At 42.7% G+C, this 27267-nt stretch overlaps 1 protein-coding gene across 1 annotated transcript in view; it reads right to left on the reverse strand.

Annotated features, from left to right (window-relative positions):
• The window catches only part of SPTBN5 (spectrin beta, non-erythrocytic 5), a 250075-nt gene that overhangs the window by 190030 nt on the left and 32778 nt on the right, over positions 1-27267 (reverse strand). Inside the window, 13 exon segments of the mRNA XM_044271814.1 lie at positions 226-365; positions 1297-1531; positions 2492-2779; positions 3564-3806; positions 4796-4926; positions 8053-8205; positions 11490-11675; positions 12761-12967; positions 15358-15558; positions 17324-17477; positions 19342-19574; positions 20534-20672; positions 22036-22667. Coding sequence (XP_044127749.1) covers positions 226-365; positions 1297-1531; positions 2492-2779; positions 3564-3806; positions 4796-4926; positions 8053-8205; positions 11490-11675; positions 12761-12967; positions 15358-15558; positions 17324-17477; positions 19342-19574; positions 20534-20672; positions 22036-22667 — 2942 coding nt within the window.

Raw genomic sequence — 27267 nt, forward strand, 5'->3', positions numbered from 1 at the left:
TTTATAGGGTTCTATAGTGACTGTAGGAGGCATAGGTATGCACAGCAGTAATATGGACTTGGGCTGCCGCTTACTGGGGGCATTAAGCCCAATTAATGATTCTGAATAGTCACATTTTTGGCAAGTCTTGTACATTGCAGGACGCATGGCATTAAGTCACAGATTGCATTATTAATACCACTATTCAGGAGACAACTGCACATTGTTTGTGAAAAGGTTTCTTACAAAGGAGTAGCATAGTGATCTTTTGCCACGAGGGACTCTCCATTTGTTTGAAGGCTGACAACTCGATTTTTTAGAGCCAACAACACTTTCTCAAACTGCTTGTGTCTGTTCAAAAGACTCTGCACTGTATCCAGTTGGTCCTGAAATACAGAAAATATATATATAGTATAAATCAGCTAGAAATAAAATATTGTTAATTTCTAAAATAAAAAAAGCTTATAATTATTTGTTCACTATAATAAATACGGTATTTTCATAATCTAACTCCCATCATTCTACTTTCCAACGATATCAGGCTTAACATTTGCAGGCTGTTTGAAATCATTAGCAGCATGATTAATAATGGAAAGGATACAAACAGCACAAACTATAAAAGTCATAGGGACCCAAAGCAAACCGTAACAGAATCCCCCACCATGGAGTTTAATTAGCTGATAGAACACCAGAAGCATAGGTGTCGGGAGTTTAAATATGGTGCTGGTTCAGCTCCTAGCCAGCGGATGATGGCTGTGTTACAAAACTGACAACTGAGGACATTATCCATGATCGGAGATAACGCCGTTCATGGACACTTAATAAGACGTGTCACCTCTCAGAGAAAACCCACGCTGCTCTCAATAAGTGGGAACAAGCCAAACCAGTCTGAGATTCATGAAAAGTTTAAGATTTTTCTGCGGAGAAGTCAATCACTGCTCTGCACAATGTAGATTCCAGTCAAATCTCCGTTCCTAATTTCCCTTTATTAATCAGAGAAAGGAGCAGAGAATAGTGAAGTCCTGCAACCACCATCAAGCATCCAGCACACAACGGGAAACTAGCTTTTAATCTTTGTTACATGCTTGTGATTTTATCAATTTTGTAAGTATAATAAATGGCAGATTTATTTTTCAATTTCACCCCATAAAAGTTTTTCCTGTTTTTGAACATATGCTAAGTTAAACGTTATTGCTTTTAGACAGTATAGATATAGAGATATATATATATATATATATATATATATATCGGGTTTGACAGTCCTGGACTCTGTAGTGCATTATCCTTTAATAAACACCAGTCATCAAGCGTGCTTACCCCAAGATCATTGACCCTCAGAAATGCTTCATGGCTGGAAAGTGCTGCATTAATGCTGTCAGCTTCTCGCAAAAATTGCTGCAGCTCCAAACCTTGTTCAAGTTTCTCTCTTCTTTCTACCCACAAATCGCTGAGCTCATTGTACTCTTGAATGAGGCTCATTAAGGAGTCTCGCACTTCAGGGCTATTGCTGGACTGGAATACAGTTTTACCCATTTGTTGGAGTTCAATTATTCTACATGCCGGAAAAGAAATCTAAGTTAGTGTAATGCAACCAATCACATAGAATGCCATCAGGATGTATGGTTTACAAACCCTGAGTTGCTGTGCTTGAGTGAACAATTAAAGGTCTGGTTATATGTGGCTAGGACATTAATAGCACTACACTGGATGCAGACTACTCCCCCGTCGGTAGAAGAATTTAAGTGTAAAGTCAGTACAATGGTGATGTCTGAGAAGGCGGTTTTTAAGAAAAGAGGGTGGGAAAGGGGAAACTCTAAAGTTTGGCAAGTTATGGGACCAATGGCTGGTATGCATGGAATTGGCTATTAGTTCTACCGGAATGAAGGGGTGGGAAATGGGGGAGGGGTTATGGGGTCAGCAATATAAATGGAGAAAAAGAGAAAGCAAAGAGAAATGTCTATTTTCTGTATCTGTATCACCCAATGCGGAGATGTAAGATTAATGTTGTAATTGCTTTGTAAATTGTCAAAAAAAAAATAATATACAAAATTATATGATTTAAAAAAAGGTTGTCTGGTTTCAGGAGGAAACTGAACAATACAGGGGATCCACCTACAACCAATCACTGGCATCACAGAGGCAATAAAGATATACCATTGGTTGGCTGCAGCGGTCACATGCTGTCAACGTGCTATCACCGCTGCAGCCAGGTGAACATATCCCAGTCAGGAGAACTGAGGCGGCAGTGCAGGATCTGTCAGGTAAGTAACGATCACTTCTTTATTACAGGCAGATCCCCTGTGTTGTCAGATATTCTCCTGAAATGGGACAACCTCGTTATGGGCCTCCTTGTCATATGGTCCAAGAAAAATCGCAGGCTAATTGACTCCAAAGTAGCTTATCAGAAGATGGCCGCACACAGGTATATTCCACTCGTCCTCTAATATAATGAATTGTCTGAATAATTCCTTTACCTTAAATAAGAACAGTTAATCCCATGGTTCCTTCTCACCTGTCTCTTTGTCCCTCAATCTCTTTAAGCAGATATCGGTGGTCCCTGAGGAGCTGTTCTGCAGATGCTACATCCGTGCCCGTCTCCTCACTTGTTAACTTCTCCTTTATGTCTTGGACCCAGAGCATTTGTCTGTGGCTATCCTGTAGGAAAGTCTTTTCATCTTTGGCCTTTTGAAGCCTGTCCTTTTTCACCTGAGCCTCTTCTTTCAGTTGTACAAGAAGTTTTTCCATTTGTTCAATCTGTTTCCTGATGGCTAAACTCTCCTGTGGATTTGTGTGTCTCATTCTGAAACAAATAATTATGAAAGAATTAAATAATACATCAGGGAAACTGCAAAGTAAATGACCATTTTCCCTGCAATGGCTGACAAGGTCCATGGTTCTCTACCATCAAGGGTAGAGTTGGACAGGGCTTATGGATTTAGCTAATGGATGGAGGTCCAGAGTGGAGGACTCCTTTTCAGTAGTTACACAATCACTACTAAGGTATATAAGAAGATTTTGTTTTAAAAGGGGCTTTCAAATATGTACAAATCTCTTTTTGTTAGAAAGGTCCCTCAAAAAAGCTGGCACTCTTGTAGTCAGGGGTGCACTGGGAACTTAGAGTGTCCCTGGAAAAAAAAACACGAAAAACTAAAATTGGCCTCAACTTGTCGGCGAGTCCAAATTGACAGAAAGCAGCCAACACAAGTAGACAGGGCCAAGACAAGACACAACATAAGTAGGTGGGGACAACAGAAATCGGCAGGGCCAGCAATACAAAAAATGGCCCAAGTAAACCAAATGCCACAGTGCCCAATGACCATATTGAGGACGGTGATAAAGTTGAGTTCAGGAGGGCACCTGCGTCTGCTGGCCAGGTGTATATGTACCTGATGCTTCTAGCATTAATTAATGTTGAGCATCAGATCGTTATGTACCTGTAGGTTTCTAAACCTGTCAGCCCCTTTAAATATAAGAATGAGGATGGGACCTACAGTCTCCTGCTTGAGCGAAGCATATATTTATTATACTTATTTAACAAGTGTCCAGTTAATACCCTGTGTGGCCAATTCTTGAACGGCACTTACGATTCTTCCATAGACTTTAGATAAGCAATTTTTCTCTCCAACGCATCAATATCCCTATCGTGTGCTTTCCACTGGCGCTCCTCTGACTCCATGTTCCCGGAGGGCTCAGAACCCTGCAGCTCATTTCTCTTCTCCTGTATCAGGGTTTCCATATTCTCACAGTTTTGGAGGAAAGTCTTTACATCAGCCAGACCGATGAGCTCGGCGCCTTTCTCTTCTTTCAAAACTTCCAAGCGATTCCAGCTGTGAGAGCGAGAGGAACGATTATTACTTTAATAAACTTATTTAAAGGGTTTGTATCAGATTAGAAAAACATGGCTGTGAATTGTTCCAGAGACCATGACTCTCTTGTGCAACGGCGTGGTATTCTCAGTTTAACTCAGCTGGACACCAGACAAAGGGTAGAACACTTTCTGCAAGAAAGCGGCCATGTTTATTATAATCTCATAAACCCCTTTAAACTCCACCTTCCCCCCCACACCATTAGCTCACTTAATTACTAATCCTACCCTTGCCATACTGTCCCGTGCTATCACTATGCCCTCATTGGTCCTGCTCCTTCTTTGAAAACATCCTTTGCAGTGCCTACCTCCAGGCTCAGACAAACTAGATGCAGTTAGAGTGGTTTCACACTAAATTTTGTTTAAAAATGGCACCCTTTTTGGCGGCATCTTTTTCAATATCACAGCAAGATGTAACATGTTGGTCAATAGGAAATCAGAAAGCACCTTACAAACACTGCTTTTTGTAGCGCCATTTTAAGGCAGTTTTCTGGGAGTTTTTTGGTCCCTTGGCACGCCCGGGGTGCAGCGTTTTTTGTTTTTCCATAGACTTTTTGATGGAGGACCATCCTTTTACAGCTTGATAAACTATATCAATAAATGGATCAGATAAGGCATGGGTTCACAACCTGCGGTGGGCCACATGCAACCTGCGCCCCCCAAAACATCTAGTCACACACATGCTTGTCTTTGTCAGCAACTCACCTAACCTAAAATGGAGTGCGAACAGAGGGGAAGGGAACCCACATTCTCCCATTAGGTGGGAGGCCTGGAGGTCGAAACAGCCACAACTTTCTGGCATTTGTGACATATACTTCTAGATGGTTTTATTCCGCCCCTTGGGATTGGTTAAGCCTGATAATGTGGACGTTGGACCAGAAAAGGTTGTGCATCCCTGACCCAAGGTCTTCACAATAATGCTTGTGAGCAATTGTAATAAAGGTACCATACCTATCACCAATAGACTTCAGGTGGCCCAGAATCTGATTTTTTCTGTCGGGGGCAGTCTTGACCAATTTATCAGCCAGATTGTTAATCTCATCTAGACGCGCCTTCCCCGCTGCAAGATCAGTCAGGAGGTTCTGGAACGAAACATACAAATGTTATGTATTAAATTATTAAAATACATAAAGTGAGCAGCTACGTGAACACAGGTTATCAGTCATTTGTTTTTTTTACACCTTAATTCACCTTTCACGTACGGTAGCATTTTTCTGTATTACATGGTACAAATTGATTCAAAATAACCACAAAAAAGGCAAACTATTTAAGTGGAAGATGTTGGATGCATGGCAGCCACAACAGCAATACAACATTACTGTTGTCACAGAACCTAATGAGAAAACAACGCTATATAATAATAATGAGCTGCATAGTTTTCCAAGATTTTTAAAAAAAATGTGAGAGAGCTGTATGAAGTGAAGAAATAACACTCACTGTTTAAAGAGAATGTCTCACTAGATACCTGCATATAAAGACAACGCACTTTGTAGTTCTGCCCTTGGCAGCTAAATCCAACTCACTCGGCCCCATCCTTGGCCCCATTTATGGAAATGAGCCCCTTGGTGCAGTGTTGTCATTGCACCTCAAGCTTCACCAACTTTTTCTGCAACCCCCCCTGCTTTGAGTGAACTTTTGTGCCTATGCGTTCCCCTCTGGGATTGCCAAACGTGCTGATGCGATGTGTTCAAGGCCATGTGTGATTACATCTTCACTGCCTGGCCCTGTCACTGAAAGGCGATGGGGCTTGGTCAGCAGGGAAAGCGAGTGGAGCTTTAGATGCAATGGCAGCATTGCACCAAGGGTCTAATTTGCATAAATTAAGCAAATTTATGTTTTGAGAGATTTCCCTTAAAATGTCCTGTGTTCGAATTGCAGCGACCTGGTGGTTCACTGCTAAAGGGTTAATGCTATGGTTCACTGCTACAAAAATAATGTTATAGTATAATATGGTTCACTTATGGAGATGCTAACCATACATTTCTGTGGTACAAGTGGCTAGTGTCAGGAAGAAGACCCCAAAGTCCATATACCCAGAGAGGAAGAAGGGTTGCTCCCCTCCACGCACTCCAGGCATGGCCCAGGGAGTGCTGTAGCAGGATTAGCCACCATGAGGACCATGACCACCCTCAATGCCGCCTCCACTACACGACTACACAATTCTTACTGGGTCTGCAGTAGTGACACGCCGTTCATTGCTCAAATGACCGCAGGCCTCAATCACATGCTGTTCACGCACTTCTGACCACTGCTGCCAACAACTGGCTTCAGCAATCACGTGAATAATGAATGGCATGTGACCGCTGCAGGGCCAGTGGGTACCAAAGCAGCGGGGACTAGAAACTTAAAAGTTGAGTGTGGATTTTTTCCTCTTTTCATACAGCCCCCTGCTCTCTGCCACATTTTTAAATATCTTGGACGACCCCTTTAGTTAATGAGATAGTCATAGACAATGATGTACTTTGGGTAGCGACTACACTGGTGTACACTGGCAAGATGATCACTACATAAAAATAATTCTTAAAAGCACAGATCATTTCAGCATAGTTTTGGAAAGCTTATACACAATTTTATTGAATTTATTTTGTCTACAGCGTATGAAAATATTATACAGATAACCCTGCCAATACCATTTGAGAAGTCTGATACAATGTTCTTTTGTGGATAAAACAAATTTCCTGGATCTGTCAGAGCAAAACTCAAACTTTCGCCTGGAGGAGCAGCTTTCAGTATTAAAATTGTATATTTAAATTTAAACCATATATTTTTATTGTAACAAACAAAGGAAATCAATTTTGTATCATTAGCATGCACATAACTATTTTAGATTTATGGTTTACTCATACATATTTCTTAGAAAAGACAAATTCTAAGGGTCCATTCACAAGTCCGTAGAATGGGTCCGGATCCGTTCCGCAAAGCTGCAGAACGAATCCGGACCAATTCATTCTCTATGGGGCCGGAAGAGATGAGGACAGCACACAGTGTGCTGTCCGCATCCGCATTTCTGGAGCGCGGCCCCGATCTTCCGGTCCGAGGCTCCTGAAATAAATAGAACATGTTTTATTCTTGTCCGCAATTGCGGACAAGAATAGGCAGTTCTGTGGGGGTGCCGGCGCGGTGTATTGCGGATCCACAATACACTACGGACGTGTGAATGGACCCTAATGCTGATGAAATTCTGGAAGTTCTGGATCTCATCTACAGAAAGAATGCCGATCCCCTAACCAGAATCGGTAAGAGTAGGTGGTCGTTGGCGGCTGCATAAAGCAGACAAATTTGAGTGGCGGTTATGCAAGTGCATTATTCTTTCCACTAAAAATAGACAATTCTGTGAATTAATCCTCAGTCTAGCATTCAGGCCTTGTACATTCCATTTTACACATGTACCTGTAGAGTTTCATTATCCAAATGTATGGCAAGGCTCTGTTTACCTAACTGTAGAGGTGACATCACGTCGACATGTGACCGTTGCAGCCAATCAGTGGTGAGGCCGGGGATCGGCTGCAATGGTGACATCACGTGTTGTTAACTTGACGTCACCGCTGCAGCCTGGGTAAACGGAGCCAGGTTAGGAGAACATAAGCAGAGACGTGGGATCTGCTAGATAAGCGACGCAGGCGCATTCCCAGGTGTTGTTCGGCTTCCCCTTCAAACTGGAAAACCCATTGAAAGGGATATTCCCATCGTGGAGTTTTATGGCATATGCATAGGATATGCCGCAAAAGTTAGACAAATGTGGGTTCCACCTTTCCATACACTGCAGCTGAAAGTACGAGACGGGAATACCTCTTTAAAGGAGTTATCAGATTTATATAAAAAATATATAACAGTAAATCCTATAAAATATAAATCCCCCGCAGATCCAGCACAGACTCTCTGCCTGTCCCCTGGTCTTTGTTTACAAGCAGCCACCACAGCTCATCAGTGGTCTCCGCAGAGATAAGATACCGCCATAGGCATCACCGCTTCATCACTGGGTTGTGATGAGAGTGGTGCAGCATTTAACTGCTGAGGCCACTGATTGGCTGCCGCTGTCACATGCTTGTAAATAAAGACCAGGAGGACCGCTGAAACCTCTGCACTAGATCCGCAGGGAACTGAAGAAATAAGTGGCGCTTTTTATGTTTTATTTTCATTTGTTATTAAGTAATGTCTGGCAATTATAACAACATGAATTAAATGTTACAGCATCAAAAGCTATTTACCTGGTACTTTATCTGCATGACCTCCACGTTATCAGGGTTTGGCTGAAAAGTCTGAAAAATCTTCTCCTTGTCATCCATCCAAGACTGAAACTCCCCACAAGCGCTATAAAACTGATACAGACGGACCATTTCCTCCAATGCTTTCTTCCTTTTCTACAAAACACGTACAGTTATCAGATTTTGGCGCAATTAAAAAGATTTAAAAAAAAAAAAACATTCTTGGCACCCAAGAGAAAGATATGGAACTGATCCCATTATTACTATTATGTCTCAACACACAGGTATTGCATAATGTCACAGTAAAAACTGTGTCCTGGTGCAATTAAAAGTTGGAGCCATGGGAAAGCCCTGGATCCCCCTTAGGGTGACTGCAAACGCAGTTTTTTCGCAGTACCAGTAAAGTGTATGGGATTGGCCTTAGGTGCGGATTGACCTGCTGTGCGGATTTTGAAATCTGCATGATGTCAATTATTGTTGTGTTTTTTGTGTGTGCAGATTTTACCCTTTTCAATGGAAGGTGAGATCTGCTGTAAAACAGCATCAAACCTACACCAAGAAACGCATCAAAACCACGAAAGTGCAAATTTATCTGCGTTTATTTGTGTGGTGTTTGGTTCAGATTTCATGGAGATATTCTGTACACAAATGTGCACCGTGTGCAGCTACTAGAGTTGAGCGAAGTTATGAAAAATTTGATTTGGCTACTTCACCGAATTCATCACGAAGCGCATATCTTTGTAAGTTGCGGGCACAATGACGAGGAACAGCAATTGCGCCACCCCCTCCAATCACTGAACCCCTCAGATGCTGCATTCATCACTGATCACAGCATCTGATATAAAAATGAAGGCCTTAGGTCTCATGCACACGGCTGTTGTGCGTCCGTTCCGTGCATTGGGGACCGCAATTGCTGCACATGGCCAGCGGCCGGGGACTGCTGACCCGCCGTTTGCGGGCCGCAATACAGCTACGGCTGCCCAACGGCCGTGTGCATGAGGCCTTACAGGGATAAAAAATAATAATAATACCCACCTCATCCGTTTGAGTGCAAAGAGGCAGCCGTGGCCATCTTGATTAAAGATCCCTCCCAAAATCTTGCACGGTGCGTAAGTCACCACGCGGCGGCCTCTTTGTGCTCGATCGGATTAGGAGAGTATGTATTTTTTTTTTTTAAGTCATTTCAGGGAAAATTAATTAGTAACCATGAAGCACAAGGAAAATCGTCTCCATGGCGAATTGAATTTTCCCTGAAAATCAGATCGCAGTCCACTTCGGATGCTTCGATTCGCTCAACACTAGCAGCTACTCTAGTTTTACTTTAGTAAGAAAAATAATCTGATTCAGTACTGGACGTTTGCCTACACGGTACAGGAACTACTGTTTAGGTCTACACCTTGGAAAAACCATGTAAGGCTACTTTCACACTAGCGTTCATGGGTCCGTTCGTGAGCTCCGTTTGAAGGAGCTCACGAGCGGACCCAAACGCCTCCGTCCAGCCCTGATGCAGTCTGAATGGACGCGGATCCGCTCAGACTGCATCAGTCTGGCGGCGTTCAGCCTCCGCTCCGCTCGCCTCCGCACGGACAGGCGGACAGCTGAACGCTGCTTGCAGCGTTCGGGTGTCCGCCTGGCCGTGCGGAGGCGAGCGGATCCGTTCAGACTTACAATGTAAGTCAATGGGAACGGATCCGCTTGAAGATGTCACCATATGGCTCAATCTTCAAGCGGATCCGTCCCCCATTGACTTTACATTGAAAGTCTGAACGGATCCGCTCAGGCTACTTTCACACTTAGAATTTTTTCTAAGTTATTAATGCAGACGGATCCGTACTGAACGGAGCATCCGTCTGCATTAATATGATCGGATCCGTTCAGAACGGATCCGATCAAGCGCAAGTGTGAAAGTAGCCTAAACATTACAAGCGCAATTTCCTAGACTTTTACCTTGAGTCTAGAAATGACAACACACGCACGTTTAAACAGAAACCCTTATTCATATGGGCTGCCAGCAGCCAGAACCACGGTGTTAAAGAAAATCCAGGGGTGCACCCCCAATGAGACCAGGTGAAGCAATCGCCTCAGGCAGCACCAGGTAGGGGCAAGAGGGGGGCAGCGGAAAAGCCATGGGCAATGAGCGCTTTCATTGTGCCAAAGGGGTGAAGTTAAGAAAATTGGCATTGGGGGGGGCGGGGGCACCGTTTCAGTTTTTACCTCAGGGAGCAGAAAGGCTAGGTGCACCCCTGAGAAAATCTAACTGGAGACCGTCTCCCCTCTGTATAGAACTCTGTCTAAATATAACCAGCATAAATTTGCACACCAATCCACATCTATTCCTTCCTTCACAATGTCCTCATTGCAGTAATAACACTGAAAGCATAGAACCTCTAAACTTACATAAACTTATGTAGAATATAAACTTTTATTCATTTTCTATAAACGTTTTTCCTACTCTTCTTGCTTTTTGGTAAAGTTAATGTCTACCGTTTACATCATGTCATACTTAGGACCAACATTTTTACAGATTATTTTTGTATGGTCGGAGTTCCATTTTTCAGACAGAGAGCTCTGAATTATTAAGTGCAATATAAAAATGGATTCTGTAGGCTTGTAACTTTGCCCCAGTGGTGACTGAAAACAGCCATAAACCTATCATCTTATAAGACTACAAGGGGATTAGAAGCTCTGTATCAAAAACACTCATAAAAGAGGTAATGTAAAATTAAAAGGCATTTGTCAGCAGTTTTGTACCTATGACACTAGCTGACCTGTTACATGTGCACTTGGCAGCTGAAGACATCTGTGTTGGTCCCATGTTTTTAATGTATACAAATAAGTCTCTGGGAGCAATGGTGGGAGCTGCCATTGCACCTAAACTCTGCAACTGCTGTACCCTATCCACTTTGATTGACAGCCCTGAAGTTTTCACTGTCTGACCCTGTCAATTAAAGTGCAGGGGGGGTTGGCATTTGCAGAGAGAGCAGAGCCTCTTGGTGTAATGGTAACGCCCCCGTTGCTCCTAGAGGCTCATTTGCATATATTAAAACATCATCTTTCTCAGCAATGCGGGCACATATGAACATGGGACCAACACAGATGCCTTCAGCTGCCGAGTGCACATGTAACAGGTCAGCCAGTGTCATAGGGACAGAACTGCTGACAGATGCCCTTTAATAAACATAAAATTTAGGTTCTAGAGATTTAGATTAAGAATATAAATTGGCATTCATGGATGGACATTAAGGCCCACTGATTTTCTGCATAACCTTTTAAATGGCTACTGTACATATAATGCTAAAAAGCATTACCTAATAGAACAGAATATGGCCTCTAAGCAAGCCTTCATGTACTGGAAAGCTCAAGCAGAATGAATCACTGTGAGCGATGACATTTCCATCCAAATAGGCAAACGGTGGAGGAGCTATATATAAATTCATCACCTTGGCCAGTTGTTGAAGGTTCTCATATGAAGCTTCTATCTCGTCCTGCACAGCTCTGATTTTGTCCGGTGTCATCTGGAGGTCTTGTCTGGACTCTTCTGATTCAAAGGGCATTGATGGCAAATAGCTTTGTTTTTGTGGTCTGTTCCTCTCTTGAGTTATCTTCACAATCACTGGCTTTCTTTCCTGCCGAAAAAGAAATAGGAAAGGACGAATCGATGGAAATCATATTGGAATATACAAAGCCTGTTTATACACAAGTATAAGGAGACATTACAGCTGTCAATAAAACATCTGTGAAGATAATAAAGCTCTGCTAAAGGTGTCCATATATATTAGCAGACCTTCAGTTGAATCTGCCAAACGTCTGCAAGACAAGACAATCATCTATTGTGTTTTAGGGTTCCCAGACTCCCCCCAACAGCACAAGAACTATCAGAATAAGGAGAAATAACTTAAAAGGGGTTTCTGGTAATAATGACATTTTATCTAATGCCCGCAGGCTGCCTCCTGAAGCAGAAGGTTCATACTTACCTAGTGCCCGTTGCTCCGGTCATCTGCGCCACCTCTACTGTATCCATGTTCCGGTCCTCATACTGTTTACTTCTGGTGGTGCATAGGCATGGTCACATACACCGCTCCAGCCAATGACTGCCTTCAACAGTGTTATAACCACAAACACTACGTCAATGCTGAAGCCAGTCATTGGCTGCAGTGGAGCAAGTGACAGTGCCCATGCACCGACAGATGTAAACAGTGCAGGGACCCGAACATGGAAACGGCAGAGGCAGCATGGAGGACTGGAGCGGTGGGGAGCAGGTAAGTAATAATCTTCTGTTTCAGGAGGCAGGCTGCGGGCATTAGATAAAATGTCATTATTACTGGAAAACCCCATTTAAGCTTCTGGGGTATAATGCAAAATGTGTCACTTATAGTCCTCATGGCCTCCTTGCACCAGATCCTAGCAATCTAGACCAGGGCTGGCCAACCTGAGGCTCTCCAGCTGTTGCAAAACTACAACTTCCAGCATGCCTGGACTGCCTACAGCAGGGCAAGGTGGGAGTTGTAGTTTTACAACAGTTGGAGAGCCGCAGGTTGGCCATGCCTGATCTAGACTATAATTTTTCCCATATATGTGATCATGTTTTGTATTACAATCAACATGTTCAATAGCGTGTATTAAATAGCCAAGCAGTAAAAACAAATTATCAATACAATGTGTTTGAGTGCATAATACATTTTTTAATCTTGGCATGGGTGGTAAGACGTACAATAAGAGGAGCTTTGCCTGCTACTGTCTGAGCCTGGTCTCCAAGCCTGATCACTTCCGTGGAATAGGCCGAAATCTCTTTCTCAAGCCTGAGGTGTCTCTGTAATATAGCTTCAGCGCTGGACTCATCCTTGCCATAATCCTCACTTGTGAGAAGTGGCAGACGTTCTTTCAGCCATGACTCTGCTTCATTAGCGTCGGCAAAGTACTGCGTGATAACAGAAAAAGAGGGTAACATAAATATATTATCCTTATTAAAGAATTGTGTCTTCTGAATAAAACCTCCAGATAGGTCCTGGATCCTCATTCTAATCCTGTACATTGCCTATTTCTACGAGAGGAGGTCTAACCTTTTCTTAAATTCATCCACAGTTCTTGCCAAATCTTGAAAAACGAATTGAAAAATGTGCTTTTCCCATGATCCCTAAGGGCTTGTTCAAATCTCTTAGAAGCCTCAATCACAGAGAAAAAAACAAAAATACTGGACAAAATAGTGCAGCATGCTGTGGTATTTTATCCAGGAACAGTGGCAGAATGGGGTTCCTTGGGCCCACCAGAGGGAATTATCCTCAAGGTCCCAGCTCTTCATCACCAATCAAAGAAATAAACCCTAATGAGAAGACATGAGCTCCAAATAGGTTTTTGCTTTTGGCCTCTTGGGGATAACTGTGGCTGCAGAGACTAGGCCCACTGGAGGGTCCTCTGGTAGTCTGGTGGGCCAATCCAACTCTGTCTAGAAGCAAGACGGCTAATGCATTCCCATGTGTAAGGACATTCACACACAAGATATATTTCACACAAAACAAGCAAAAATGACAAATAACCCATTAGACAGGGAAAGTTTTTCCATTCTTAAATGAAGCTCAAATTATATTTCATGAGATTAAAACAAAGGCTTGCAAGAAACAAATCCCCAAAATAACATCTGGATTGATAGTTTTATGCTCTCAATTACATGAAGTAAAACCTATTGTCTTCCAGATACCAAATAAGAACTAAGGCTACTTTCACACTGGCGCTTTAGTTTTCCGGTATTGAGATCCGTGTGAAAGAGGCCAAACAGATTGCAGGATCAGCAGCTTACAGTGGACAGGCTAAATAGACATAATGTGGCAGTCTGCAATCAGCGGCTGTGGTTGCAACCGCTGTCCGCGCCTACAAAGTGCTGTCAGACCTCTGGTCCAATATTTCAGGATTTGGGGCCCCACTTTCAATTAGGCCCAGGGCCACACTTTGTCTAAAACCGGCACTGTTTTCCCTGATGGCTACTAGGGGGATGTAGATTGTTATCCTTCCGTTTTTATTTACACGCGTGAAAATCATATGCAATCCGGGCGGAAAAGATGCAAACACTGAACGCAATGGCAGAGGAAACCGATTGAACTTGCGTGCAAAACCATCAGTTTTTTCCTGAACAGATCCTGACGCAATCCGTATCGCTTATGTGAAAGAGGCCTTAGGATAGGCTATCCATATCAGATTGGGATGGGGAAAGCGGGGTCTAACTCTTGGCACTCCAGCCCATCAGCTGACTGAAGGGGTCAAACCCTTCCAGCCAGTGCTGTGTACCAATCATGGTTTACACTTGGCAGCACCTATGCCTGGTATTACAGCTCAGTGCCATTCACATGAACAGGACTCTCTGAGCTGCTCTGCCGGGCCACTAGCAAAAGTGACAAGCTCTACTATAGAAGGGGATGCGAACGCTTAGAATCAACTAATCAGTAGGGATGCCAAGAGTCAGGCTTGCACGAATCTAATACTGTTGGATAGGCCATGACTGTTGTCGTTTTGGAAAACCCCTTTAAGGATTATCAGATAGTTCTAGGTCAAAAACTGTCGCTGGAGTATTACTCAAACCTTGGACAAAAATAATTTCACTGCACTAAAGAAATACAAAACTGTACTATTTTATATACATATTTCAGTTTCATACACAGATCTGTAGGAACCAAACTGGCTGAGTTACTGAATAGTCAGATGCAAGTCTGAGGAAATAAATCAAAACAGCTGAGGAGAAGCTGAAAAGAGCAAAATCAGTCCAAAACCACTTTATGTTCTCAGAAATTCAATCTTAACAACCACCTAAACAAACTGGTTACATTATCTAGGGAGGGAACACAAAGAAACATTGTGAGCTTTCAAACATAAATTCCAAGGAAAAAATATGAAATAAGCCGATATGAAAGAAACAAATGTAAAAAATTATATTATTTATTGATTATGTTATGATATAGAACACAACAACCTCTTTCTAAGGGTCCATTCACACGTCCATAGTGTATGGCGGACACCCCCACCAACAGTAGCATCTGAACTTGCCATGGAAAGTCACAGCCAGCCAGATATTTTCCCATAGCATCCATGAAATATTACTATTCTGATGGCACATGAAAGACTCGAGTCCGCTATAGAAACTCAAAACTGGAAAGGAAGAGAACCGTCTTGATGATGACGTACATATGTCCTAATGGAGCATATGCACAGGAGTTGTTATCATGAGACAACACTTTCACAGAGTGTGTAAGACCATTATGCTAAAACCAGAAATGCATCAAAATGTTGAGGGTTATCCTCTGAATAACCTAGGCATATCACCTGCTTAATGAGCGCCGCCACCTCTAGCCGAGATTTACTCCTTTTGACCTCTTCTTGAAGCTCCAGCCACTGTTTCTGGACATTCTCAATCATTTTCTGGATAGTTGCCTGGTCTGTGTAAGTCAACTGACACAATTCTCTCCCATTTCTCACCACCTTGGCCAGAATAGACTGGTGGGAAAGTATCTCTGCTTCTAAGGCCTGAAACAGACACAAAGAAAAACACTTTTACTGATGATCTGATCTTGACCTAAATGTCAAGCTTAGTGAATTTAAAACATTTAAGTCCACAAACTACTTTCAAAAGGCTCTGAAATTATCCAAAAACACATATACTGTTATTATCTACACATGTAAAGTTATGTGGTCACCGAGACCCAGCTCCATAGCAATAGGTATGACATATGGATAAGATTTCTCTATTTCTCGCAGACTCTAGCACTATGTTTTTTTTCTAGGTTTTGGAAAAGGACCATGATTCGAGCCCTTTCATCCACAAGGCTATCACCAAGGGTTTCCACTGATGTTGAGCTGTATTCATATTCATTTCTGGTATTTGATGTAAATTACATTAAAAAAGGGGTTGTCTGGGTTCAGAGCTGAACACGGATATATCCCCGTTTTCATCCAGGCAGGTCCTCTGACATGAGCGTCCGAGCAGTTCAGGGGATGGGCTGTTTATTTACATGTTTTACACTGCTAGGTGGAGGCTTCCGCCTAGCAGTGTTCCCGGTGATGTCATTGGCACTGATGGGCGGGCTTTAGCGCTGACCTAGCCATTTTACAGACTAAAGCAGCACTAAAGCCTGCCCATTAGTGCGGGTGACATCACCAGGCTCATTGCTAGGCGGAAGCCTCCACCTCGCATTCCCATGGAGAGCCCAGTACGTCACTGGATCTCCAGAAAAAGCCTTTGTACTGCGCGATTCAGCGCAGGACAAAGGTGAGCATTGGAGCATGAAATGCTCTGATGCTCATATCAGAGAGCCTGTCTGGGTGAAAAAGGGGATATGTTCGGGTTCAGCTCTGAACCACGACAACCCCTTTTTAAGGCTTTGGGCAGGCATGTTCACTTAGGCTACTTTCACACTAACTGCACGGACCTCCGGCAGGCTGTTCCGTCGGGTGAACAGCCTGTCGGATCCGTCCTGCCGCTAGTAACCGTGTGCCTCCGGACTGCCGCTCCGTCCCCATTGACTAGAGTTCTGGCGAGGCACAGCAGCGCACGGCGAGAGGTTGCTGGAATAAATGTCGGACATGTCATAGTTTTATTCCGGCAGCCCCTTGCCGTGCCTCGCCAAACTCCGCCCCCATTATAGTCAATGGGGACGGAGCGGCAGTCCGGAGGCACACGGTCACCAGCGGCAGGACGGATCCGACAGGCTGTTCATCCGACGGAACAGCCTGCCGGAGGTCTGTGCCGCTAGTGTGAAAGTAGCCTTATTCCACACCACACAGCCAGCCTATTGTTTTCTCTTTTAATAAGAATACTTTTTTCAATTTCATTTAATTTCTAATAATCCCTGTAAGAGGGGCTAGAAGTGCCTGTATTACCTGACTGTTTCCCAAATGATCAGACAGAGTGCTATATGATCACAGAGAATACTGTGTGGCTGTTCATTGCCGCACCATCCACTTGGCCTCTGCCCGGGACTGACCAGTAAGATCGGGGCAGGGCATATCGTGTTTGATAAGAGAGGACACTGCAGGATACATCAGTGAAGCATGGAATGTGAGTAATACTACGGTCATGTATATGCCCCCTAAGGGTCTTTTCTGGCAACTCTGATCAACCCCTCAAGAGAACAATGTAGTTTTGCTTGCTGGGCAAATTGTAGTTCACTTGCTTAGAGTACGATATTGATGGTTCAATTTCCTTCTGGGATTCGCGTCACCCACTCATCCCTTGGTTGAACTTAATGGACTTATGTCTATTTTCATCCTTATTAACTATGTAACCTTATACCTCTTGCTTTGCTATAGATGAGTTGATGGAGCTGAGGTCTCTGCCATGGTCTGCCAGTCTGAGCACTTGCCACTTCTCATGGATCCAAGCCTCCTCCTCAGCACAGTCTCGGAAAAACTGATATAACTTCAATAACTCCTCTAGACGTAATCTCCTAGAATACAAAAAAAAAAAAAAAGACATGACGCGAAGACATTATAGACATACAATAGTCAAATTACAGTTACATATAGGGATAAATTTACTAAGCTAAATGTGCCATAATTTTGGTCCACCTTGCAAAAATTAGTGCACCATATTTATTTTGTGTGGCTTAGAGAGCAAGCCTATGAACTGGCAAGAAGTGGTGTGGCTTAGAGAAAGAGTAAGGCGAGATGTGGCTTAAAAATTCAACAATGAGGGAAATTTATCAAGACTGGCATATCCGTACACCATTCTTCACCGTCCTGCACTGGCATGAAATGCGCCTAACTCATAAATGATAAAAATAAAGTAGGCACATCTCTGCCCTGCCATGCATCAGAAACAGAAGTCTATGCCAGCTACATTCTGGTTTAGACTTCAGCTATAACTTCCGTCACTTTATGGCAAAAGTTATAGTAAATCTGGCGGGCCTGCGTGACAATCGAAGCATAGGACGGGCACCATAATTTGTGACTTTTTAAGGCTACTTTCACATCAGCAAAAAAACTTCCGTCATGATAAAACAACCGTCTGCATCCGTTATGAACGGATCCGCTTGTATTATCTTTAAAATAGCCATGACGGATCAGTCTCTAAAACCATTGTAAGTCAATGGGGGATGGATCCGTTTTCTTTTGCGTCCGAGAAAACAGATCCATCTCCATTGACTTACATTGTGAGTCATGACAGATCTGTCTTGCTCCGCATCCCAGGACGCACTCAAAAACGCTGCTTGATGCGCTTTTGTGTGCGTCATGGGAACGCAATGAAGCAGAACGGAATGCATTCTGGTGCACTCTGTTCCCTTCAGTTTTATCCCCATTGACAATGAATGGGGACAAAACTGAAGCGTTTTCCTCCGCTATTGAGGTCCTATAACGGATCTCAATAGCGGAAAAAGGGAAAGCGCAAGTGTGAAAGTAGCCTAAAGCCACAGCTGAGGCATAAAAACAAGGATAAATGTCCCCCAATGTTTGCCAAAATTGCTGAACTATTTTAGTGCAAAGAAAGCCAACAAATATGTATTCTAAAGTCAGACGAACATTACTAACGTCTTAAAGGAAATGTGTTATCAGAGATGTTATAACCACATAGCAACACATCTCCTTTTTTTCTAATCTGTTTTTATTTTCTGATTGCAGATTTTTTTATTCTATTTCTTGAACATGATTATGGCAGCGGCCATCTTGCCTCAGCTGTTCTTAACAACTTTTAGAAAGCATTAAGAAAATTGCTTTACAGCAACCGCCATAGACACAATGGACAGGAGGGGACCCTATTGACTTCTCTGGGCATGCTCTGTGACCTGTGCAGAGGTCATTGTACAAGGACAGAATAGATAAGCTCTGACAAGAACCTATTGTGAGTGGTGGATCTAGTCGTATCTGTACACAGAGGTGATATCATTACAGGCAGGATTAGAGTGACAGATAAGCAGATAACTGCAGTAACGTGATCTGTAATGACCAAAAAGTGGTTCCTATTATTAGGCTTAGTAGCCAGTGCGAAAACTGCAGGATTGTATGTTCTTTTTGTTTAAATATAGATATTGATATGGAAAATTAAAAATCGTACACAATTTTTCAAAAATATGTTAAACATACAAATGTGATATAAACAATAGGTCATTTTCAGATGACACATTCCCTTTAAGATCCACCAAGTTTATCATAAAGTGCGGCGCATCTTTAGACTGTCAAGTGTAAATTTAGACTGTTTTAATATTAGACAGATCTGTTCAGATAATACCACTGGAGGGGCAGATGTGACAGTGGCTCCTTCTGTCCATGTTACAATAGTACATGAAGCCAGTGGTAACAGAAAACACCCCTTACCGAGATTTGCTGAGGGATACTAGGTTCTGATAAAGTTGTTGTAAGTTCTTTACTTTAGTTTGGAGAACATCAACACTGCCCTTTTCACTCTTCGGGATATGCTCTGCCCTGGACACAATCTGTCTCACCGATTCACCATATGACATAATTTGGGATTCAATTAAGTTGTGTTCTTGAAGAAAGTAATCCACCTCAGCTAGTTGTTTCCCAAGTTCCTTTGAGCCTATTAGATCCTAACATTAAAAACACAAGAAAAAAAATTCAACTAATTAAGGGTAGGTTTACATCTGCGTTCAGTAACAATAAAGTGCTATAGTTATTTGCATTATGAAGAGAGGGCCATTTGCCCTTAAAACACTGACAAATAAAAAGATTTACCAGTATTCTTACCATCAAGTCCATGGGTGAGTCAGAACCACAGTTCCCTTTGCCCTACAAATCCTTCCATTTAATGGGAACCGGTCACCCCAATTTTGGACTTTTATCTGCAGCAATACATGAATAGTACGGCAGATATGAAGTCCAGATCACTATTTTTTATTTTCCTAATACCCCCAGTTCCTCCGCTGTCAGCGCTCAAAGATGCAATGAAATACACAGTCCAGACTGCTGTGCTAACATAATGGAAAGGACTCACGTGCGCATGCACAGCAGTCCTGACAATGTATTCCAACGCAGATCTGAGTGATGACAGTGGGGGAACATAGGGCATTAGGAAAATAAAAAATTATGATCTGGACTCCATATCTGCAGTACTACTCATGTATTACTGTAGATAATGGTCCTAAATCAGGCTGACAGATACCTCTCAACTGGTCATTTTCAATGCATTGTGACAGTTTCCACTAAGGATAGGCTCACACAATGTCCATCTACAACTGATAAATGTGTATGTACACTGATAGACTGATTCATAGCTACGCCCCTGTCCAGCATCAAAACTGCTGCAGAACCACATCGATATGAACAAGCCACTGGGTCTGTTCATAAGCAATGAAGGAAGGGGACGGGGCAGTCACTGGACCCCTCCATTCTGTTGATCGTCGGGGAGTCCCAGGGTCAGTTCATTAACAGACTACCAACATTTGAGTTCCCCCAAAAAATTCAATATCTTTAACTGTCTGAATAGAATTAATGATGCAAGGTTTTGTGGATGTTTCAGTATGCGAATTTACAAGGGAAAACGCGTTACCTGCGCGGCTCTCAGCTCTTCAACGACACTGTCAATGTCTCGTAAAAGGACCAGTATTTGCCGCTTGTCTTCTAATAAGTGTTTGTGCATTTCCAGTAAGTTCAGCAATCCACTCCAGTCCCTTGATATCTCTTGTTGCCTGTATAAAAAACAATGGGGAGATGAGATTAGTCTGATGTATGTGATCACCGTCAGGCAGCATTTTACATTTCAGAGCCTTATAGGCTGTGTTCACACTTTAGTTATGTGATCAGTTATTTCCATCAGTTATTGTGAGCCAAAACCAGGTGCGGGTCAAAAACACAGAACATTATACCTCATCTACGAGTAGGCTTCACTACTGGTTTTGGCTCACAAAAATTGGTGGAAATAACTGATCAAATAACTGAAGTGTGAACTCACCCTAACTTTGTAGTTCATAAAATCTGCTTCTAGTATATAAAAAGTAGCAGGATGATTTAGGAGCCTTTACAGTACTGCCGTAAGTTAAGACACCACCACCAAAAAATAAAAAAATCTATCTTAGAGTTTCATAACTTTTCGTTTTGTACTATGTAGATTTCAAGACAAATCATAAGTTTAGGTTTGGATTTGTGATGTATGACTAATGCCCAAGGTGTAATAGTCCCGAAGCTGATTTAATTCTCATGATGTGGAGATGTCCCAGGTCATCAGTATCTGATTGGTGGGGGTCCGACACCCGGGACCCCCGCTGATCAGCTGTTTGAGAAGGCATTGGTGCTTGCACGGTATAGTCATGGCCGTCTCTCAGGTCACCAAACACATCGAGGTTCATTTGATGGCGGCTGTGGTTGGCATCTCAGCTCAATGGGGCTGAACTATGCTTAGGCTATGTGACCAAAATGCGCCGGTGCCTTCTCAAACAGCTGATCGGCGGGGGTCCTTGGTGTTAGACCCCCACTAATCAGATACTGATGATCTATCCAGAGGATAGGTCATCAGTTAAAACATCTCGGAAAACCCCTTTCATATCGAGATCCAATTTGAAGCACTGAATGTTATACTGGGAAGTGAAAACTATATAAAATGCATGAGGCTAAATGTCCTTATAGGACTGAAGGAAATCCAAACTGCAAGAAGAAGAAGAAATTGGAAAGGAGCTGGCTCTCCTAGCCTTGGTGTCTGAGGATCAGCAAAAGAACGTATTGCAATGCAATGAAAGGGAGACCATCTAGACTTTTACAGGTAGGGGCAGGTGGAAAGAACGAGGATGGGAAATATCAAAAGGTGATTTTTTTTTTTCTTCTGTCCATTTCCAGGGCGGGAGAGGGTTTGGGGTAGTATACAGCGTATATAGATTCTATTTTTCCATGTATCTGTAGACCTAATGAATTTTATTAAAGTTAATAAAGCATTGTAAAGCAAAAAATTACAATTTCTTTTTACTTTCTACAAGCTTACAAATGTTGTGTCACGCAATGAACACACCTGTTCTCATGTAATAGTACAGTATCATATTACAAGCTGACCAACAAACTTACCTTGTTATAACTGTTGTTTTCTTGTGATAATTCTCCTTGTCTAAAATGGCACAAATTTCGGCAAGTGACTTAAACCGCTGTTCACGAGGTAACACATCTGCTTCGATCGCCTCCAGCTTCTTAATGGCAGCTTCCACTTCGGTGATATTGCTGGGCATGAAATCTTGCCGCTCTATGACTTGCCTCATTTCGTGCAGGTAGGACCCTCTAAGAAAAGCCTTCTTCTTGAAGATCTGAGCCAACTGCTCCAACCGTTCCAGTCTAAGCAGCTCGTTCTGCAGTGCCTTCTCCCGCTCATGTTCCGCTTTTTCCAAGACTGTCCAATACTTCTCTATATCACTCAAAGTCTTCAGGTCGGGTAAAATGCTAGGCCGCAAATTGTTGGCCTGTAGTTTGGTCCGAATGTTGAAAAAATGAGCTTCAATCAGGCCTTTCTCTTGGTACTTTGCAGGTTTCTCTACTGTGCGATAGGCTTTGAAGTTTGCCAAGAGCTGCAACATACCATTGATGGAGTTGGGGAAATGACGATCATTCATCTCCACGACTTTCTGCCGGATCCACCTTAGGAGATCAGTTACCATGGCCTCATACTGTCTCTTTAGATTCTCAATGTCAAGAATAAGGGTCATAATCTAGAATATTAACACGCAGAACTTAAATGATAGTAAAATAATATTACCAGAAAGCATATTTATATCTGTCAGGTATTTCTTATTCTTTATATAAATTACCCACTAAACTAGTAAGCATATAAAAGATAGAGGATTAGAGCAATAAATGACACTTTATACTGAATCTTTACCCTCAAAAACCCTACATCCGTCTTCTCACCTCCTCTTATTCCATACCATACTGCACACAGATTGCATTTTCAATGTGATGGGTTCCCTTTAAGAAAAGGTCACAGCCCCTAGTTAAACAGTGTTGGGACCGGGTGTGCAGAAAAAGAGGATCTTGTATCCACATCACACAACCTCTATGGATGGGTCACAACCATACAGTACCTCCATTTCAAGCATTCATCCACAGCAATCTTCTATGTGGACAATAGACATGTAAAACAAGAAAAATCCAGACGCCAAGACCAGATATGAACAAAAATGTGAAACCTACCCTCTTTTTGATATATAGAAATATTTTAATATTAGCTTTTTGGCTGTTTCTGAGCATCTATGTAATGTGTACAGTATAACATATCTCACATTCAGTGTCTAAAATGTCTCTTTTAAGCCTCATGCACTTGACTTTGTCTGTATATCAGTCCTCGAATAACGGATCTGCAATATACAGATATCTTCCATATGCAATTTGTGGGGGGGGTTTCATTCCCGTTAATGGAAAAGGCTATTCTTGTCCACAAAATGGACCAAAACTTGATCCAGTGTGAACAGCCCCGTAAAAATAAATGGGTCAGTGTGCTGTCCGCAAAAAAGACTTGGTTAATGCATGGATGAAAAACTTGGCTGTGTGTAGTGTTGAGCGAACTTGTGTTTTAAGTTTGGCGTCTAAAGTTCGGGTTATCAAAGAATCGCGTTATGGATTCTAAATTCCGTTATGGTCCGTGGTAGCGGAATCCATAACACGATTCTTCGATAACCCGAACTCGAACTTTAGACGCCAAACTTAAAACACAAGTTTGCTCGACACTAGCTGTGTGTATAAAGTTTTATAGAAAATGATTACCCACCTCTAGGGCAAGAGAGGGCACAGCGTGCCCCTGCATCATTATGGCTCCATTGATATTCTGCCATCGCAGCCAGGTGCTGCTGAAGGATCCTAACAAGTGCATTGGCATAGCCGAAAGCAGCCCACGTTACGGATGCTCCACCAGCAGGTGGTCTAGTAGTTTCTCAATAACCAGGTCACAGGGTTAGCCCATAATAACCCACGGGGGATTGTCATTATCCCGACCTTTTAAAGGGACAGGGATTTTTCCTTTGGTAAAGTAATGTTCTATAAATCCTAGGTCTGTGTTTTATAAATCAAACGTCCGTTTTGGCAGTAGGTAACGGTGACATTATCTATAGCTATATGTATGTAAGACTTTATATATTTTATAGACACGTTTTCTCTGCTTGCAATCCTATTAGGAGGGATTAGAGAAGCTCATTTCAGTGAAGGTAAGATGACGTCTCTTTACTCTTTACAGGGAGCTATGCCGTTTCTTAGGAAAGGACAGAGCTTGTTTCTTGCCTATAAGGCCATGTGCACACATTGCGGATTACGCACTCAAGCCCCCCCCCCCCCCCCGCCCCCCGAATGGATTTTTGTGCGAAACCGCACATAATACAGTAACAGCGAAGTGTATGAGATTTGACAAATTTCATGTACAATTTGCTTTTTTTTTGGTGCAATGGATTCCATAGAAGGGTGAGATCTGTGGCAAAACCGCATCAAATCCGCACAAAAACGGCAAGAAAACACATGAGGTTTTTGGTGCAGAAACCCACAAAAACCTGCACCTGTGTATAGGTACCCTAAATATCAGGTGTGAAGTGACTCAGGGTGCAGCACGGTTAAATAGAAAAGTATGCAATGAAAAGTACATATGAGAGACTTGAGTCATTACACCATCACTGATGTTTTATCAGAGAACGCTGTCTCTCCTGCTGCCATATATAAGAAATTCCACGGTACCTCCATATGGTGAAAGAATGATGTCACCTGTGCAACTTCCAGTCCACTTGCTGGGACATTTTTCAAGCAATATATATGACATATATGTGATTGTGAGCAATAAGTGCAGAGTCCCACATATGTGTGTAAATGGAACACTTTAAACATCTGCTTATCTATGTATTTATCTAATGTATGGTATTCCTATTATCAGGCTGGCAATGTCATTCCACCCATTCAACCCTTGGGCACCACAATATATATAGCTTGGGGTGTGTTAATAAAATTGGTTGAAGTGAAGTATTTAGTGAGTGAGAGGAGAAGCAAGTTCATGGAGGAGAGAAACAGGCCTAAATCAACATGTAGCTGTTTTCCTTTCCTCTGGGCCCTGATCAAGCCTGGAGAAGACAACCACAGCAACCAAGCACCAGACAGTGAGTCTACGTCTAAATATGAAGCCTAGTGAGGGTTACAGCTGTTATATGGACCTCATCAGCACAAGTGCCTGACAGCAACTTTCCAAGTGCCGGGACACGAATGGACATAGTGTGCAGAATTGTCCTTATTCACTAGAAGCCTACCTGGATATAGTGGAAACCTAAAAACCTAATTACTTCAGGAGAGCATCCCTGCAATATAATGTAGCAGAAGACTGATGCCTTGCCACGAGGGAGAACGCCCTTATTGTATAGCTCAAGATAAGTAGAAAACAGCATATTTAGTACCAGAGTGCTTAAGATTAAGCTTAGAACTATTATAAGAAGTCTTGCCTGTAAAGTGTCAACCCTAAAGAGAAAACTCCTCAACTGACAATTGCCTAAACCTGATAAGTGATGACTTAGAAATAAGTTAAATTATATTCCACTTATGAATGCACTTTATTGATGGACTGTAACATCTGCCTTGAGACTATTGATTCAAGCTAAATGTTTGAATTGTATTACAACAACTGACTCTTCATTACTACTACTACACTCAGCATTTGCACCTTACGGTGTTGGCGTCACGAACACAGGGGCCCAGCCGCCAAAGCACCTTAAACACCTATACCATCAAGGGCTCCTCAACTTCCATCTGGCTGGTGTTCCCTGCAATCGAGAGTGCCCCGGAGGATTTAGTGCTGTCTTCCCATCCACTGCACTGCCGGACCAGGGAGGCTCTACTAACTGTGAGTACAAACAACTACTACCCCCATCGGCCCATCGTGAGCCTCATGTGTTTTCTCCTGCGGTTCGGCTCGCTGCATAAGCAGCTGTATATATGGCTTAATTCACCCAAAATGGTTTTAAAAAGTCTTTGGCTGGTTTCACACGAACGAGTACTACGCATTGGACTGACAGCGTGTGTCAGCAGGAGCATCCGTCCTGACCTCCCAGCACTGATGGGGGTCGCATAGCAGTATTTTGATGTAGGATGCTATGTACCCCTTACAGTTGTGGAATGTATTGGATAACACTGACAGCATGACATTCCAGAACTGTAAGGCCCCTTGCACACAAACTATCCGGATTAGGTCTGGGTGCGTTCAGGAAAACTTGCACCATTTTGCAAGCAACTGCAGTCAGTTTTGTCTGAGATTGCGTTCAGTTCTTATCACGCAGGTGAAATGCGCATTGATGCGTTTTTCACGTGCGTGATAAAAAACTGAATGTTTACAAACATCTCTTAGCAACCATCAGTCAAAAACTTGCTTGCGGATGTGATGCATTTTTCACACAGCCCTATTCACTTCTATGATGCGTGAAAAACAACGCTCATGTAGACAGACCCATTGAAATTAATGGGTCCGGATTCCGTGCGGACGCAATGCGTTTGCATCACGCATTGCACCCGCGTGGAAAACTCGCTCTTGTGAAAGTGGTCTAAGGGTTACATAGCATCATAAATCGATATAATGCTATGTGACCCCCGGCAGTGCTGGGAGGTCAGGACGGGAACTGCCGCATACTCACACTGCCGGAATGTGGAACTCGCTTGTCTAAAAGGGGCCTTAAAGGCAAGGCTTTGCTGTGACACACTGAAAAAATCTGCCACAGTGTGTCATATGCTAAAATAATACATTCCAATTTCCCATATACAAAGTGACAATTAAGGGAAGAAGTAAACATTTTATGTATAATGAGGACATGGGGCATATTGATGGATAATGGGAAACAATGTTTCTCAAACTGTTACACACTGAAGAAATCTATTCACATCACACACCAATTGTATGTACAAAACGGCACAGGAAAGTCCAAGTGTAGTGGCCCAGAGTGGCACTACCATCCTACAACCTGCTACTGTCTCTAATAGGCTAACAATAATGTCATCTGTGTATTTATTCCAGGTCCTCTTCCATTGTTCATTCATAATATTGCTATGAAACCACTTATGTTCATGTAATGTGCCGGGTTATCCAGCAGGTGGCAGTGTATCTGGCAGAGAGATATTTTTAGATAGAATGGAACTTACCATTCCATTCTCCACCTTTTGGGCAGAAGTGGACTAGTCCTGCCTCCTAGCAAGAGAGGGGTTGCAGGAAGCTACAGTTAGTGAGAGTGGAGTCTAGAGTTGGAAGCAGACGAGTCAAAATGGCGCAGTGAGGGAAGTAGCCTCCCCTCCTCCAGCAGGAGT

The sequence above is a fragment of the Bufo gargarizans genome, chromosome 11 (assembly GCF_014858855.1).
Source record: "Bufo gargarizans isolate SCDJY-AF-19 chromosome 11, ASM1485885v1, whole genome shotgun sequence".
NCBI classification, from domain to species: domain Eukaryota; kingdom Metazoa; phylum Chordata; class Amphibia; order Anura; family Bufonidae; genus Bufo; species Bufo gargarizans.